This window comes from Gopherus flavomarginatus, chromosome 16 (assembly GCF_025201925.1).
Source record: "Gopherus flavomarginatus isolate rGopFla2 chromosome 16, rGopFla2.mat.asm, whole genome shotgun sequence".
NCBI lineage: Eukaryota > Metazoa > Chordata > Testudines > Testudinidae > Gopherus > Gopherus flavomarginatus.
Window position 1 is genome coordinate 2,304,389 of NC_066632.1, and position 18,067 is coordinate 2,322,455.

Here is an 18,067-nt window from a genome sequence, read left to right on the forward strand (position 1 = left end):
CTCAGGCTGCTCCAAGAGACACAAGGGGACCAGGACATGGGGAGCATAAAGACACCCTCCCATCTTAAGAAATATTTGTCTCATGCCTCTTCACTTGCTGCTGTTACAGGGGAAAGGACCCAAAACAGAGTGTGAACAGCTTGGAGAGTTTAATTTAGTAACAATCATTCAGCTAACGACTCTACACCAGGAAGGGGGCGTGTTCTTGTGACCCAAAGATACCAAAATAATCGGCCCCTGCCAGACACACCCCAGCTCGGCCCAACAAATCTTGCCAGCTGCTGGTGGGGCAGCAGAGGGGGACGCCCAGTGTGGGGTTGGTTTCCTCTTGCATCCATGTAGCAAGCGGGGGCGGGGAGGGGATCCCAGCATGGGGCCCTGCCATCCCCACCCCTCTGCTTCGAGGGGTTGGTGTGTCCCAGCTTCCTCCATCCTGGCTGGAACAATCCCCAGCTGCCTCTGTCGGTTCCCATCCAAGCCCAGAGGGCTCTCAGGGCTCAGCCAAGGAAGAGGAGGAAGGTGGGGAAGGCTCTTTCTGGACCAGCTCCGGCTCGTCCTCCCCGTCGTGAGGGGGGTGGACCAGCACCTTGTCCAGGATCCCAAACTCTTGAGCTTCCATGGGGCTCATGTAGCGATCCCTCTCCATGGTGGACTCTGCAGGACAAGAGCACGGGGAAGGTGAGGGGTGCCCTAGGCTGGGGGGGGAGGAGCCTCGAGACCTTGGCCCAGGGCACATCACCCTCTAGTGGCTGACCCAAAGAGAGAGGGGGGAGAAGAGCCTTAACACTGCAGCAGCCATTGGAGAGCCCCCAGGAGTTCCCACAGCTGGAGCTGAGGAGCAGAGGGGTCTAGCCCCACTGGTGCCTCTGGGGTTCTGGAGTTAACAACCCCCTGCACTGCTTGAGATATTTCACCCCATCAGCCTGGCCTACGGCATCCATTCTTTCCTGACCCCTGCAGTAGCGAGTGGCTGATGCCCGGAAGCATGAGAGCTGATCGCCCTGCCTTCAGGGTCTGAACTTTGACATCTCCACACAGGGGGAGGAGGGCGAGGTCTGGATCCAGGCCCATTGGTGACAGGGGGCCCCACTCCCTCCCATTTCACCCACAGAACAGAGATGTTTTGGGAAGCCCAGTACAGCTGTCCCTGCCTTCCCCTCCCCCATCAGCCTCTCCCCATTGGAGACCCCATGGGGAGATTTCGGGGGCACTCACCGATCACCTCCAGGGGCTGCTTGGTGTGCTTGGCGTACAGCGCATTGATCTGCTTCTTCAGCGTCAGGATCTCCTCGGCTTGGATGGCGATGTCCGTGGCTTGCCCCTGCGGGGAGGCATCGTGAGGTGCAGCCTGGCTTCATGGAGCCCCCACCCGGGGGTGCTTCTCACCCCGACTAGTCCAACTGCAGCAGGCGCAGAGCACAGCTGAGCCAAACTCGTCCCAGGCATTGGCTGGGAATGATCGGGGGGCTCTATCCACTTGGGGACGGCGACCTTAGGGTCAAAGGTTCCCCCAACCCAGAGGGACCCTCAATACCAGCAGCCAGAGGGGAACCCGCCTCCATGGTCCAATCATTCCTCAGCCTCGTTCGCAGCAACGTGGCTGGTCACTGCCTCCTGGGGTGGGCCCCGGCAGCACGGAGACTGATCTTGACCCCAAAGGAGCCCCACTCCCGCCAGAGGACAGATTGGTGCCCGGACTCACCCGCGCCCCTCCCGAAGGCTGGTGGATCATGATGCGGGAGTTGGGCAGGGAGTGCCGCATGCCCTGGGAGCCGGCAGCCAGGAGCAGCGACCCCATGCTGGCCGCCTGCCCCACGCACCAGGTGCAGATGGGGTTCAGGATGTACTGCATGGTGTCGTAGATGGCCAGCCCCGAGGTCACGGCGCCACCTGGAGAGAGACCCGGAGAATGACGGTGAGGATCTCTCCGGTTCACCCAGCAGGCGGGTGGCTGGAGGGAGCTAGGCCCCAGCACTGGCTGTGGAGCTCCCGGCTGCTCCAGACCCAGGCTCGGCCAGCAGGGGGCACTTCGGGGAACAGCTGGCTGCTGTCATGGTGGCGCTCACGCCCGGGCTCCCACTCACCGGGGCTGTTGATGTACATGTGGATCGGTTTCTTGTTGCTCTCTGACTGCAGGAAGAGCAGCTGCGCAATGACCAGACTGGCCACCCCGTCGTCGATCTGCAAAGGGTGGGGAGAGAGGTGGCAGCGACCTAGGGAACTCCCTGCTGCAGGGGCTTGGAGAGGCAAATGCAGCGGCTGGGGCGGTTTGAATTTTTCCCCCCCCAGGCTGAATCATTTCACGACCATTAACTCTCGTGGCTCAGAGAGGGAAGATCGAGGGAGGCAGCCTCCTGCTTCAGGGCGCACAGCTGTCAGTGGTCAGGAAGGAATTCTGTTAGCTCAAACCACTCCTCACCACCATGTGGGGTGGAACGCCTCCTCTGATGCCCATTGGTCTGGCCCAGTCCATTATTTGGGTGTGGGGGGGGTGGATACAGGGGGCAGAAAGGCCCATTGGTCTGACAGCAAAGCAAGGGGGTTTGCTGGCCCCTGGTCCAGTGTATGTGTGGGGCTCCGGCCCAGCAGGACACTAGAGTGGCTGACCTCACGGCCCTGTTAGAGACAGGGGGACCCCCCCGCTTTATCTCCTGTCGGGTGCGGGCTGCGCAAGCCCAGGGGGGCTGGGCCAGGAGCTGCCACGGACACTCACCGGCCCCATGACGCAGACGATCCTCTCTCGCAGCAGCCGGGAGTAAATGTCATAGGCTCTCTCGCCGCGGCCCTGCAACACACACCGGGAGCTCAGCCCACGGCCAGCACCCCTCAAGGGACAGGGAGGGAGTGTGGGGGCACCTGGGATGGGAGCAGGATTCATGATCGCATGTGGGAGCCCCGGTTTCACAGGTCACAAGTGAAATGAGTTTGGTAGGGCTCAGTTCAGCTGCTAGACAATGTTAACAGCTCAGCCCAAAAGCCAACACCTGAACAGGCCCGGCCCAGTGAGGCCCAGCGCTGGCCTGGCAGGGGGCTGCAGGTCAGGACTGAGGGGCACCGCCCAGGCTGGGCTGGCTGGGTGCTGTGGGCTGGGACCGAGGGGCACCGGCAGGGCTGAGCTAGCAGGGGGCTGCGGGTTGGGAGTGAGGGGCAATGGCAGGGCTGGGTGGAGCCCAGGCTGGGCTGGCTGGGCGCTGTGGGTTGGGACTGAGGGGCACCGGCAGGGCTGAGCTAGCAGGGGGCTGCGGGTTGGGAGTGAGGGGCAATGGCAGGGCTGGGCTGGCAGGGGGCTGCGGGTCAGGACTGAGGGGCACCGCCCAGGCTGGGCTGGCTGGGCGCTGTGGGTTGAGACTGAGGGGCACCGGCAGGGCTGAGCTAGCAGGGGGCTGCGGGTTGGGAGTGAGGGGCAATGGCAGGGCTGGGTGGAGCCCAGGCTGGGCTGGCTGGGCGCTGTGGGTTGGGACTGAGGGGCACCGGCAGGGCTGAGCTAGCAGGGGGCTGTGGGTTGAGACTGAGGGGCACCGGCTCACCGTCTGCTCCACCACGATGGGGATGAGCGGGATGCCGCTCACAGGCGTGCGGTGGAGGCTCCGGGTTGCGGTCACTGCCTGGCAGCCGGGCCGGAGGGCGCGCTGGGGACAGAGAGCCGGCCGGTTAGGGAAGAATGAACCGCTGCCCCCCTGCCCAGGGATAGGTCACTTTCTAGCACTCCTGCCTGCTCCACCCCCAACCTGCTCTGTGTCCAGCCCCTGCTCCACACTGCAGCACCCCCTGCCCTGCTGCCACTGGAGCCCAAGGCAGAGACCCCGCTGTCCCCTCCAAACAGGGGCCTGCCCCCGGCACCCCCACACCAGGGTGGGAGCTGAGCCCAGCAACACCAGTGGAATCCTCACTTCCTGCTCTAACCACCAGCCCCCACTGCCCTCCCAGAGCTGGGCAGAGAACCCAGGAGTCCTGGCTCCCAGCCCCCCCCTGCTCTAAACCACTAGACGCCACTCCCCTCCCAGAGCTGGGCAGAGAACCCAGGAGTCCTGGGTTCCAGCCCCCCTGCTCTAACCACTAGACGCCACTCCCCTCCCAGAGCTGGGCAGAGAACCCAGGAGTCCTGGCTCCCAGCCCCCCTGCTCTAACCACTAGACCCCACTCCCCTCCCAGAGCTGGGCAGAGAACCCAGGAGTCCTGGCTCCCAGCCCCCCTGCTCTAACCACTAGACCCCACTCCCCTCCCAGAGCTGGGCAGAGAACCCAGGAGTCCGGGCTCCTGGCCCCCAAACTCACTGCTATTCTCAGCAGCATTTTCCCGCTCCAACCCAGCCCCCCTTCCCTGCCCCCACGACCCGGAAGTGATGCACCGCCCCTCTCCTCGGAAGGTGGAGCCTGTGGGAGTCATGGGATCAGGGCCCCTCAGAATGGAACTACAGCTCCCAGCATGCATGGCGCTGCTGCAGTGACTGCTGGGAATTGTAGTTCTAGCCCCGGGCTGCAGATTGGAGACTGTGGGGCGGAGTCTAGTGGTTAGAGCGGGGTGGAAGGGTTGAAAAGCCAGGACTCCTGGGTTCTCTCCCCAGATCTGCGAGGGGAGTGGGTTCCAGTGGTTGAGGGGGGGCTGGGAGCCAGGACTTGTGGGTTCTCTCCCCAGCTTTGGGAGGCCAGTGAGGTCTAGTGGTTAGAGTGGGTGGGAGGGGGGGCTGGGAGCCAGGACTCCTGGGTTCTCTCCCTAGATCTGGGAAGGCAGTGGTGTCTAGTGGTTAGAGCGGGTGGGAATGGGGCTGGGAGCCAGGACTTCTGGGTTCTGTGCTGAGCTCTGAGAGGGGAGTGGGGTCTAGAGGTTAGAGCAGAGGGGGCTGGGAGCCAGGACTCCTGGGTTCTCCCCACCTCCCCTGCCAGCATGCTGACTTTGTGACCCAGTGGAATGGCTTTATGCGGCGGTGTCATTGTGACCAGGACACAGCTGCTGACTAACACCTCCCACTCCCTGCCCTGAGACCTGGGGATGGAACCCAGGAGTCCTGAGTCTCAGCTCCAAACCACCCCCTAAAGAGAGCGACGCTGTGTCCAGAGCCAGCCTGGCCATGATGGAGGAAGTGAGACAGATGATGCCTCAGGGTCCTGGCAGAGGCTGTCACCCCCCTGACCGTGTGTGGCAGCCCTGTGCCAAACCACCCCTCCAGCTACCTCAGGGTCTCTAGTGCCCACCTTGATTTCATACCCCATGTTCTGCATCGCTCAGTCCATTGGGGAACCTGGCAGAGCCTGCAGCCCCCGCATACACCACACAAGGGCAGCAAGGAGCGAGGAATAGCCGGGCAGCCAGTTAGAAGTTGAGGGTCCAGGCTGGGGTCTCTCCAGCCCAGGTGCCCCCACAGGCTTGGTGCCATTGTGGCGGACGTTGGAGGCACAGCAGCCCCTGTAGGAATTGGGCTGAGAGCTGCCCAACTCGATACACGCAGGGACCACAGAACAGGCTGGGTGTGAGAGGGGAGTGGCGGGCAGGCCACAGAGCCAGGCACTGGCACTTGGGAAGGGCACCAGGATTTACGAGGCGTTAATTGGTGGCGTGTGCCTGTCCCCACAAAGGGCCCACGCCCAGGGTGTGAGAACAGAGGGTGAAACCGGGCAGTGATTAGATTGCAGAGATGTCTCAGCTACCGGGCGCAAACCTCAGACGACTCAGGTCGCGCCCTCTGGCCTCCCCCTAGACCCCAGTGCCCCCGCTGGAGACGAGGATAGAACCCAGGAGTCCTGATTCCCTGTACCCCATTCTCACCATTAGACCCCTCTCCCACTCCTCCTCTGAGCTCAGTGGCGTGTCTCTCTGTTTAGAACAGGGAATTCTCACTTTGGGGGTCTTTCAATCCAGGGTTCTCTTTGGGATTTAACTGTTGTATCTCATGCTGCTTCTCCCCTAGGCAATGAGATATAGGCATTAAAGCAGGGGCAGGGTAGGGACCCTGGACTCCTGGGTTCTGTCCCTGGCTGTGGGAGGGGAATGGGGTCTAGTGGTTACTGCAGGACTCGGGGGGGTTATTCCGCACTCCACTGACATGCCGTGTCCTTGGGTGAGGCGTGCTCGGTGCCTCAGTTTCCCCTGTGTAGCCAGAGGCAAACACCTCCTGAGTTCCCCAGGAAGGGCCTCAGGAGCCGAGCTCTTTGAGCCAAGTCCATCCAAGATGTTACTGCAGGGCAAAGTGTTATCACCCGGCCTCCTCCCCGCCCGCAGTAACTATCCCAAGGTGACTAGGAAACAAGATCGGGCGCTCCCCCGTGTAAGCGTCATTCCCTGTCCCCCGGCCGAGGGAGGATGCGATCCAGAGCTGGGGGGAGTGCAGGATGAAGGACGACACCAGGCACCCAGAGCAGCCGGGAGAACATGCCACGGAGAGGGGACTGGGGAGGCTTGGGGGGGCTGGGAGCCAGGACTCCTGGGTTCTCTCCCTAGCTCGGGGGGGGGTGGTCTCTAGTGGTTAGAGCGGGGTGGTGGGAGCAGGACTCCTAGGTTCTCTCCCTGGCTCAGAGAGGGGAGTGGGGTCTAGTGGTTAGAGTGGGGGGAGGGCTGGGAGCCAGGATTCCACTGGAGTCAATGGGACCCCTCCCCAGCTGGTGGGGCGCAGTGGAGCTGGTTTGCTTTACAGCAGGTGAGGATCTGGCTCCTTGGGAGCCGATTCGGGGCCCAGGGCCCAGTGCAAACTGGGGGGGAAATTCCCCTGTTGGCCTGGTGGAAATACCCAGAGGGCGGAGCGAGCCCCACAGCTGCTGGGGAGATGCTGTGGTTGCCAAGGGTCAGTGCTGAGGTTTGGTCCCTGCCTGGGGCTGCCGGGTGTGTCCCACTCACCCCGTGTGAGTCACAGAGTGTGAGTCATTTCTTCCTGGTGCTGATTCCCGGCACTCCCTGGGCTCCAGCAGCAACCCCAGGGCTGTTTGCTGCCTCAGCAGGGCCCCTGGATCCCCCCCAGAGCAGGGCGCAGGCACAGGGTGGGGTAGATCTATTGTCCACTGGGCATTCACATCTCTAACCCACTTAGAGGGGCACTGGTGGTCCCAGGGCTCGGGGGGGGGGCATGGGGCCTGTTTCCTCTAGGGGCCACTGCCTCCAATCAGGCCCCAAGTAAGGAGGGACCAAGATTCAGTCCCCTCTAACAGAGGCTTGGTGTGAAATGAGTTTGGGGGGTCTCAGGCCAGGCCACCGTGATCGGGGTCCGTAGCGCTGGTTGGCAGGCCCCTCCTGCTCTAACCACTAGACCCCACTCCCCTCCCAGAGCTGGGGAGAGAACCCAGGAGTCCTGGCTCCCCTCCTGTTTCCTGTGGGAAATGTTATGAGGCCAAAGTCCCAGCTCCCAGAGGCAGCCACTGCTTCAGCTTGGGCTTCCCCCTGGGAGGGCAGTCATGTCTAGTGGTGAGAGCAGAGGGGCTGGGAGTCAGGACTCCTGGGTTCTCTCCCTATCGCGAGGAGGAAGCAGGCTCTAGTGGTTAGAGCCCTGGCTCTGGTGCAGAATTCAGCTCCCTGCTCCCACCCTGGCAGATTAGCGGCTGTTTCCATCCCACTTTCCCAGCGCCTTTTCTTCCCAGACTTTTTTATCTAGACAGGAAAAGAAACAAAGAGCCCGTTTAGCGTTAGCTGCGCAGCACCGGCCCCAGCCGCCCATGGGCACGGCCCTCGCAGGGCTGGGAGCTGTCCCCCCACGCGCTGTGCGACTCACCCCCCACCCCTCCACCCCAGGATCCACACACTAGTGCCAGGCCTCTCACTTCCCTCGCCCTGATCTCGGGCTGGGTCCGGGTAGTGCCCAGCGTGACGGGGCCCTGATCTCGGTTGGGGTCTGGGCAGCGCCCGGCGTGACGGGGCCCTGATCTCGGTTGGGGTCTGGGCGGCACCTTGCGCAACGGGCCCCTGATCTCGGTTGGGGTCTGGGCAAAGCCTGGCGTGATGGGGCCCTGATCTCGGATGGGGTCTGGGTGGCGCCCAGCACGACGGGGCCCTGATCTTGGTTGGGGTCTGGGCGGCGCCCGGCACGACGGGGCCCTGATCTCGGGCCGGGTCCGGGCAGCGCCCGGTGTGACGAGGCCCTGATCTCGGTCGGGGTCTGGGCAGCGCCCGGCATGACGAGGCCCTGATCTCAGTCAGGGTCTGGGCAGCGCCTCGCGCGACAGGCCCCTGATCTCGGATGGGGTCTGGGCAGCGCCAGCACGATGGGGCCCCGATCTCGGTCAGGGTCTGGGCAGTGCCTGGCGCGAAGGGGCTCTGATCTCAGTCGGGGTCTGAGTAGTGCCTGGCACAGTGTGGCCCTGATCTTGGTCGGGGTCTGGGCAGCGCTCGGCATGACGGGGCCCCTGATCTCGGTAGGGGTCTGGGCAGCGCCCAGCATGACGAGGCCCTGATCTCAGTCAGGGTCTGGGCAGCACCTTGTGCGACGGGCCCCTGATCTCGGTTGGGGTCTGGGCAGTGCCTGGCGCGACGGGGCCCTGATCTTGGTCAGGGTCTGGGCAGCGCCCGGCATGACGGGGTTCTGATCTCAGTCGGGGTCTGAGCAGTGCCTGGCACAGTGTGGCCCTGATCTCGGTTGGCCTGGCACAGTGGGGCGCTGATCTTAGTCAGGGCCTGGTGCCATTACTATGGTCTAGATGGGCCCTGACCATTTGCTTCTCCATAGCGTCCCAGAAGGTGGCTGTACATGGGCAATTTTTTCAGTCAAATGGGCCCCCAATTTGAAGCCAAAGAGGCCTCCCACGCCGTGCCCTCCATAAATTTCACACTGATTTCCTGCCCCCATCTCTGCACCTTGCCCCAGCCCATCGGCTGGGATTTCACCCTCCATCTCTGCTCTGGAAGGAGCTGGCATGACCTTGCATGACCCAGAGCTGGTGAGCCACAAGTCAGGGCTGTATACGGCTTGCTGGGCTCCCCAGCCACCCCAGGGCACTGGGTCATGGCTCGGGTGAGGAGAGATTCTGCCCGAAGCTACAGGGGGGCTTTGCTCCCAAAAGGAGCCCCCCCAGGTGTCCCCCAAGCCTAGCACCACTTTCAGTGAGGAGAACACGCTTCAGCCGTGGCCTGTGACTTCCAGCCATGCACGACAGAATCAGGGACGCGCCAGAGATGCCAGCTCAGCCTCAGGGCCAGGGACTTATCTGGGGCTGGGCTGGCTCGGAGCCAGCCAGCACGCTGGACATGGGCCCACACGGGCCCATCCTTTGCTGACAGCTGCCATGTGTATAGGCCGGCCTTGGAGACGTAGCTTGAGTCCTCCCAGCTAAACAGCTGCGGCTTATCTGTGAGTAGATCCGGCACGTCGGGCTGCTTTCTCCATTCCTCTGCGGAGCGAAGCCCTGGTCCCTCTGCCCAGTGCCTGCCTCCAGTCCCGTGTGCACCCGTGGGGAAGCCAGATGCCCACCCCCCCCAGTGACACCACCTGGCACTAGCTGGGTCTGCATCCCACCGGTGTGTTTGCCCAGGCAGCATGGTGGGGTCAGCCCAGGGGAGCCCGCACGTGAATGCTGAACTGATCCCATAAAAGCAACGAGGAGTCCGGTGGCACCTTAAAGACTAACAGATTTATTTGGGCATAAGCTTTCGTGGGTAAAAAACCCCCTTCTTCAGATGCATGAGATTGATCCCGTGGCCAAACACGGCTCCCACTGACGCGAGCTTCCGCAGCCGCCGATGGGGTCGCTGCTTTACACCTCTGCAAGGGAGGGGACGATCTGACCCCTGTGAACACCCAAGGTGATCAAAACCCAGCCAGCTGTCATATCACCTTGATCTCTGTGCCGCTCCCTTGAGTTACTTTCACACTGTGCATGCCGGCCCCGGGTAATCCACTCCCTGTGGAAAGAACCTCTAAGAAAGGAGACCTGCTGCATTTTTCACTAGCTAAGTTCCCTAATGGACTTCAGATGTAGCCCCATATAGGATGGGGCTGACCCCACATCGTTCCAGGGCAGCCAGGCCGATTTACACCCAGCAGGGAGCTGGGCCCATCTCTGGCACTAGGTCCAAGGCTGTTCCCCTCGTTATTAGTGGTTATTGAGTAATCAGAACCTCAGCCGGACTTTGACACCTGAACGGGGGTTACAGCTATGCACTGGTTCACTCCCCGGGGCACAGTGGGGCAGGGCGGAATGGTCATCCCTCTTTGTCCGACTAGGGAAACTGAGGCCGGGAGGGATGCAGGGTTTTGCCTATGGACAGAGGCCAGGTTGTGTGTGTGTATTTTCCCCCCTAGCTCCATATACCATCCTCAGTGAAATGTACAAAGGGACGGGAACTGTAACCATTGAAAACGGGCCCACGCACTCCAGCTCGGGGGCTGAGGTGTGGCCAGGCTGATGGTGCTCGCCTGCCAGCCGGAGCCACAGCGGATGGCCATCTATGACACCCTGCTATGATAGCTGCTCAAGCCGGGGAGGCTGCCAACTCTGCACATCCCTGGGCTTGACCAAACTGGGGCTTGGCTGGGCCTTTAGGCCCGACAGATCCCAGGTGGCTGCAGCTGCCTGACGTCTGCGTCACTTAGAGCAGCTGGGAGCGGCTCTATTTTATAGCAGCAAAGGGCTGCTCTCCAGGCCTCTACAGTGGTGAATTCCCAGAGTAACCTCTGCTATGGGGCCTCCCAGCTCTTCCCATCCTCTACCCCAGCCAGCCCCTCCTCTTGATCCGGTCTGTCCTCACTCAGGCAAAACTCCCATGGAAATCACTGGGAGTTTCGCAACTTGTGAGCTGGCTCAGGCAGTGTCGTCACATAAAACCTAATTAATTTGATTACTGTTGATGAAGCCGACAGGATGGCCCTGCTGTGGCCGCACACTCAACCGCCTTTGCATTACTCCACTTTGAATCGTGGTGGCAATAAGTCGAGTCACTTGGTGCTTTTGCTTTAGTTTATTGATTTTTTCTTAAACCCTTTTTGCTTAAAACACCCCGTAGCTTCTTCCCAAGATGATTTCATGCCTGAGCACAATCTACTCTGTCGGCTTGTTTCAGAAGCAACTGTTTCTGGGGAGGAGACCATTAGAGGGTTAATACGTTTGGGATCAAAGTAATACTAGTGCTTTGGCCAAATGTTCATGATTTCTGCCACGGGATGCGTTGTCATCCCACTATTTAAAAGATAGCGAAACTGAGGCACAGAGTGGTGAAGTGACTTGGACAAGGACGTAGGAAATCAGTGGCACAGCTGGGCCTAGAACCCAGGTGTCCCAAGGCCACACTAATAGTAATCCCACCCAACCCAGAGTTCAAAGTGATGGAGATTCTGATCCATGCATTTTACGTACAATAGAGAACCTGGTTCTGATTGCCTTTATACTGGTGTGACTCTGAAGTCACCCCCTTTGAGTGATTCTGGAGTCACACTGGGATAGCTCAGATCAGTGCCTAGTCCGGAGTATTGAAGGCCTCATCCTTCCATGGATCCAAAATCCCTTTAATTTGGGATTTGGCTTGCTCTAAAAAATAATCAACTACAATGTGTTTCACCTAGGTCTCTCCTGATTGGTCCATGGAGAAAGCTGGGGTGGAAGGAGGTGAAGCGAAGTAGTTCATCACCCAATCAAAGCAGCCTGGGTGGTCACATGCATTAAAGCTTTGTCCAATCAGGTGGGTAGGAAGGGTACACGGTGGTTCCAGCAGTGGGATCCCGGAAGGATCAAGTGGGGGGTAGGTTCTGGAGCAGGATGCGAGATGCTGGGATATCCCCCACTCCCCCCATTTTCTCTCCCTTCCCTCCTCGGCGCTGCTCCCTACTCCCAGCTCTCCTGGTTGCTGACAGCTCCTGACTCCCAGCGCTGGATTAAGGCACTTTTCTGGCGAAGGCTCCGGGGGCTTTTCTCCACCTGGGGCGGAGATGGGACAGCGTAAGCCACTGAGGACAACAAAGGCAGAGATCTAGCAAATACATGGCAAAAGGGGAGAGGCCTTTCCCTGAGGCAAGGCAGGCCACGTGTCCATGTTCCCACTGCAGGGGCAGCTCTGGAACGAACAAGGACTGCATACCCATGGCGGAGATCGAACCCTTGAGCCTCCACCGCAAGGGGCTGCTGGGGGACCCAGGCTGTTGTCGTTTCTGAAGCTGCCACTAGAGGAGGAAAGGGACCCGGGCACCAGGGGATGATGGTTGTGTGGGCCCCCAGGCATGTCTGTTGTGAATATTGCGTGAACGTGGGCAGGTGCAGGCTCGTGTGTGTTTGAGTCCGTGTGGGTTTGTGCGTCTATGTATGGGCGCAGCACTCCCGGGTGGATTCATCTGTGTACGTGTGCAGGGCTCTGTGGTTGTGGATGCACGAATGCCCCAGCTGCACATTGTATTCAAGTGTGCAGTTGAGCGTGCAGGAGGGGCTCACGGCTGTTACCGTATGTCAGCCCGTGTGTGGCTGCATGCATGCAGCTTGCAGGAGTCAGGACACTTTGACTGAATGCCCCCTCTCCCCCCCCCCCCCCCCCCCCGCCGCTCACCAGGGCTCCTCAAGGAGTAGCAACGGCTCTGGGCTCTTGCGTGTAACTGCATGTTGGAGCATGTGTCTGTGGCCAGGCAGGTTCCATGCTGTGTGCACCTCTGTGGGCACTTCCCCATGTTGCCACCTTCACACGTGTGTTCATGGGTGTTGACGGCCGTCGGTGGCAGAGCACGGCCCCCAGGGGTCATCGCCTGGCACAGGGCCGGGCCTGGCTGTGCCCTAGGAAGGAAAGGGGGGTGGTTACCTGGTCCAGCCCATTCTCTTGGGGGCTCTCCGACAGGGCTGGGGGAGGCCAGGTCACATCGAGCTTCCCGCAGGACAGTCTCTCTGCAGCGAGAGGGAGGACAGTGGGTCAGGCTCCACGGGCTCCCATTGCCTCCTTCTGGGGGCTTTGCCAGGCTCCCGCCCCCCAGATTCTGTACCCTAATACATCTCCCCCCCACCCCAATAAACACTGCCTGCCCCCCTGAGACTCAGCCTGAGTTTCCCTGTCCCCCAGCTCACACCATCCATCCCAGCACTCAGGTTGGGGGATTCATCCTGCCCCAGGGGCAAGAGGAGGATGCATGCATGTAGGCTAGGGCACTGGGCCAGCATTCAGGATACCTGGGTTCTGTTCCCAGCTCTGCCAATGACCCACTTCTACCCTTTGGGCCTCAGTTTCCTCTCCCTGTGTCTCTTTAGACTGAGCCCTGTGGGGCAGGGACTGACTCTCATTAGGTGTCTGCGCAGTCCCTGGCACAGTGGTGCCTGGATGTTTTTTGTGGGGAGGGATGTCTGTGCTGCACTGGCACAATGCAGCCCTGTTCTGGGTCAGGATCCATGCAGCACCTGGGACAAAGGGGGCCAAGTCTCAGTTCAGAGGGGGGAATGCAACACCCAGCACAGTGTGTGTGTGTGTGTGTGTGGGGTCCTCATCTTGATTGGGGTATCTGGGTGAAATACTGATCACTCAGCTCACAACCGTACAGCGGGGCCTGATCCCCAGAAACAGGCCAAAGCCCAGCTCTGAAACCGCAGGCTGGCCCTGCTCCTGGCTCCCCCTGGGCCCCGGCCACAGCCCCGCCAGCCTGCCCCCTTCCCAACACCGCTGAGCGGCTTTCCCTTTCCTTCTAGCCAAAGGTCGGCCCAGCGCCCCGCCCTGCCGCAGCCACCGCTCCCTGGGTACACACACCAGCGTCCCAGGTGCAGCTCCTGGTTTGGCTGGAGATGGGAAGCCGGGCCTGGACTGGGGATCCCCTCCCTCTCTCCCCAGGAACAGCTAGAGACTCCTCAGCCCTGGCCCTGGGACGAGCCCCACTCATGCCGAGAGCGTGGCATGCATGGGACGGACACACGGACGGGTGCACTCACGGAGGTGCTGCTGAGACAGGCAGAGAGCATTTTAGGGGAGGTAAAGCCCTCCCCCCACCTCCATGTGGGAGGCACCTGTCTCTCTACAGCCCTCCAGGGTCCCCTGGACACCCCCCTGCCTCCTGCACCCCTAAAGCCTCTCTGCACAGACCCCTCCCCGCCAAATCACCTGCTTCTTCCAGGCTCTGCCCAGCTCCGGCATGGCCGGGGTGTCTTGCCCCAGGGGTCGCTGTCTTGCCAGCCCCGCTTCTGCCCCACGGGAGCCTTGTGAGAAGCAGCAGGAGAGCAAATCTGGGTGCCCGTTACTCCCACTATCTGGATGGCCCTACTGGCCCATTGGCAACACTCACTGGGCACAAGTGCGATCTCAATCGTGAGGCCCCAGGAAGAGGGTCCCACTGCACTCATCCCATGGGAACAGCTCCCGGGCACAGCCAGCGGCTGGGCTGGAATGGTACCGAACCTCAGCGTCTCTCATCGATGGTCAGTGTCATTAGCTCCATGTTACGGATGGGGAAACCGAGGCACAGAGTGCCTGTTGCACAGGGAGTCAGTGACAGCTGGCCACAGAACCCAGGAGTCCTGGCTCTCACCAGGCCCTGTTCCTTCCTGGAGTTGGAAAGTGAACCCAGGTGTCCTGACTCCCAGACCCCAGTTCTAGGTATTAATCAATGCTCCCACCTGGTTCCAGGGGAAGAACCCAGGAGTCCTGCCTCCTAGGCCCACTGCTCTAACCAGCACTGGCTTCCTCCAGCTGCCCCTAGACCCGGTTTGCGCAGCCCCCGGGGCATGCCCCCCTTACCTGGCTGGCTGCGGCGCGGCTCCTGGCCGTCGGTCTCCCCCTGGGCATCCCGAGGCAGGACCCAGCCATATAGACAGTGCCTCTGCTTCTGCAGCTCCTCTTCTCTCTTCTGGGCCTCCTGCACCTCGAGCTCCAGCCGGGACTGGGGGCTCCTGGAGCGCAGTCTGAAGAAGGGGCTGCCTTGGGTCTGCTCCATGGGGGGCTGGCGGCCGGGGCTGGGGCGCAGCAGGGTGCTGGGCTCCAGGATGACCACCTTGGCCTGGCTGTTGGCCTCAGTGAAGGATGGACCCCGGGGGCCCTGATCCAAGGGGGTCTCAGCACTGCTGCTGCAGGCGACCCTCGCCGGCTTCCTGGGGGAAGGGGGCTCGGGGCTGGGCTGGTGCTCGAAGAGCATCTTCTTCTCCTGCAGCTCCTGGGGGGTGCCCCGGTCGTAGGTGCCCCGCACCTGGCCCATATGCATCAGGTCTTCCTCGCGGAGCCTCTCCCGCTGGATCTCCCGCTGCATCTGGGCCCCAGCCCACTGGCGCTCCTTGTCCTTGGGCAGCTGGGCAGGCAGCTGGGCCTGGCTCAAGATGGGCTTCATCCGCACCTCCACGTACTCCTGGGTGCTCCGCGGGCTGGCCATGCCCCGCTGCCGTCTCAGGGTCTCCTCCCTCTCCTGGTGCAGCCGGATCTCCCGCTCGATGGGGGTCTCTCCACCTGGCTTAAGGGCCGGAGAGGTTTCGCCCTCACTGGAGAGGTCTCCGTTCTCCATGTTCTCCTGCTCCGAGGCAGCTCCTGGATCTTTGGCCCCAGCTGGGTCCCCGGCACTGGTCGGTGCGTCGGCACCGGCTGGAGCTGTGGCACTGCCCAGATCGCTGGGAACAGCTGGATCCTCACCGGTCGGATCTGTGGCACTGGCTGTCTCTCGCGGAGCGGCTGGATCTTTGGCCCCAGCTGGGTCCTCGGCACTGGTCGGTGCGTCGGCACTGCCCAGATCGCTGGGAACAGCTGGATCCTCACCGGTCGGATCTGTGGCACTGGCTGTCTCTCGCGGAGCGGCTGGATCTTTGGTAGCGGTCAGATCCCTGACACCAGCTGGAACCGCAGCACGGCCCGGAACTTCAGCACCAGCTGGACCTGCGGCACCGTCTGGCTCCCTGGCACCGTCTCCCCCGGGCGAGGTCTCTCGGGGCCCAGCAGCGCTGGGTGGCACCTCGCTCGGCTCAGATTCCAGCACAGTCCCGGTTCCGACCTCACCCCGGGGTTTATTGTTGTCGCCGGCTCCACCTGCCCAGCTGCCAGCTGGTCCCTCCCTCCAGCCTTCCCCGCCCCCCGGCTCCCAGCTGCTGTCGCACACCAGGTGGGCAGGCCCAGAGGAGTCACCAGTTGCCACGGGAGACCTTGGCACGACTGCCACAGGCCTGGCACCTGCTGCCCCCTGCTGGCTGCAAGGGGCAAGGTCCCCTGGTGCCAGCAGGGGTCCCCCTGGCACCGGCGTGCCATCCGGCTCGAGTGGACAGCTGGCATCCTGGCCCCCCTGGGCACCAGCGCTGCCCAGTGCCAGGGGTCCCTCTTCCCCAGCTGGCTGGGGATCCTTTTCAGACTCGTCCGCCAGCTGCTCTGATCCTGGGCCTCTGGCTGGTGACTTGTCCCCGGGTGGGCCGGGCACCTTCTCCCCGCCCGTCTCTGTGCCCGCCGCCTCGGCGCTCTCCTGGCATCCCTGCTCGAAGCCGGCACTCAGCTTTGGCTCCCCAGGGTTCGCTTGGCAGATGGCATTGGCAGTTTGAGGTGGCTCCAAGGAGGGGGTGGCACCATGGGGGTCACCAAGGATGTCACCATTGCTGCCCTCCCCTACGCAGGCTGGCCGGCCTGGGGTGTCAGCAGGGTCTGGCTGTGCCGTGGGAGTAGGGCAGGCGCCGCGGTGATCTGCCTGGCTGGCCCTCTCCCCTGGGGCAGCAGGGGACTGTCCGTGTATTGGTGCCTCGTCCTGGCTAGTGGCGCCAGGGGGCTCAGGCACCCCAGGCTCCCTCTCTTGTGTAATGATGGGGTCAGCGCCGCCTTCCCCTGGCCTGTGCCCCTTCCCGGGGACATCCATGCCCTCCCCGTCTGTGCATGGGCCAGCAAGGGCATCCTGCTGGCACCCCCCTGGGGCAGAGGGTGGCAGTGACATGGTCTCCGTCGCCATCAGGGCCAGGCCAGGGCTCTCCAGCAAAACCTAGGGCAGGAGGAGATGCCAGGGTGAGTGCCTGGGGCTGCCCCTCGCCAGAGCACACCAGGATGGGAGAAGGGAGATTCGATTTCGGGGGCAGCCTCAGGGGTTTGGGGTCAGAGGGGAGCAGAGCTCAGGAGGGGCAGCTCAAAGGGCGAGGCTCTCAAACTACTCCTTCAGCCGGCTGATTTTCCACTTTGCCAGGGTCACCCTGAGGACGGAGGCTCATGACACGAGGGCACATGCTGCTGGCGCCTGCCTGGTACCAATGTGAACGGCTCCCCCAGGCATCACGGGGGGAAGGGGGGCGTCCCTCTAGCTTTAATTACCAGGCCCCCAGAAGGGCAAGAGGACTTGGTTGGGGGGGCCACAGACACCAGCTCCTCGTCGCAGGGGCAGAACAGGATCCCTGCGCCCATCGCCAGTGGTGTCGGGGCGGCTGGCGAGCTCTGATCACCACAGCCCCAGGGCAGGATGGTGCCCATCACCCCCTGCCCAGCTGCCCCCTGCGGACAATCACTTCAGGGCAAGGAGAGGCAGCGGGCTTTCCCCTCCCCCTCTGCACGCACCTGGGCGACAGCTCCTGGGGGACTACAGAGCAGCGGGGGGGGGGCAGTGTCTCGCCCCCAGGCACGCGACAGATGTGCAGGGAGTTGCATAGGACTAACCCGCTGAGCCTGAGCGGGGCGGCAAGATCGAGGGATATTCATAGAGTGCCCCCCCCCACTCTTAAATGCCTCCCAGATCAGGACAGCTCCGGGGTACCAGCACTTTCCTCCCCCTTTACACCTGGCTCAGGACCCCCCTTCACGTGTCAGCCTGCCCAGCCCCACCCCAGCAGAGGGGATTCACTCCTGGCCCCTCCCTCGCTCCCTGGCTTGCTGACCCCCCCAGCTGGACCCGGCGCCCCTCACTCACGTTTCTCCGAGTCCGGGGGGGGGTCCCCGTTTCCCAGTGCCAGCCTGTCGCTGCGCACCTGGCCCGAGCCGCACAGCCCCTGGGCGGCTGCAGCAGGAAAGTGCCCGGGTCCTGCGGGCCCTGCGATTTATCCTGCCCGCTGAGCCAATGAGACGCGCTCTGCTAATCTCCGGCCGGCGCAGCCCGGGACGTCCCAGGCCCGGAGCTGCCCGTGGCGAGCGCGGCCCCAGGCGCTGAGCACACACGGGGGCTATTAACCATTAACCCGGGCCAGCGCCTGGAAAGGTGGGAGCGCACCTGCCCCGCTCCCCGCAGCGCCCCCTGCCGGGACCCGTCCCCCAGCCAGCGCACCTGCCC

General features: G+C 62.5%; 2 protein-coding genes across 2 annotated transcripts; both read right to left on the reverse strand.

Moving 5' to 3' along the window:
* Window positions 1–130: 130 nt before the first annotated feature.
* On the reverse strand, window positions 131–4,369 carry CLPP (caseinolytic mitochondrial matrix peptidase proteolytic subunit). The gene is made up of 7 exons (XM_050924591.1): window positions 4,275–4,369; window positions 3,528–3,629; window positions 2,714–2,785; window positions 2,085–2,181; window positions 1,703–1,890; window positions 1,216–1,321; window positions 131–654 (listed from the first exon to the last, which is right to left on the reverse strand). The coding sequence occupies exons 1-7, from the start codon at window positions 4,290–4,292 to the stop codon at window positions 491–493; spliced, it is 747 nt and encodes a 248-aa protein (XP_050780548.1). The 5' UTR covers window positions 4,293–4,369; the 3' UTR covers window positions 131–490.
* Window positions 4,370–9,579: 5,210 nt separating this feature from the next.
* On the reverse strand, window positions 9,580–15,524 carry MISP3 (MISP family member 3). The gene is made up of 3 exons (XM_050925648.1): window positions 14,602–15,524; window positions 12,691–12,773; window positions 9,580–11,825 (listed from the first exon to the last, which is right to left on the reverse strand). The coding sequence occupies exons 1-3, from the start codon at window positions 15,353–15,355 to the stop codon at window positions 11,733–11,735; spliced, it is 930 nt and encodes a 309-aa protein (XP_050781605.1). The 5' UTR covers window positions 15,356–15,524; the 3' UTR covers window positions 9,580–11,732.
* Between the last annotated feature and the right edge of the window lie 2,543 nt (window positions 15,525–18,067).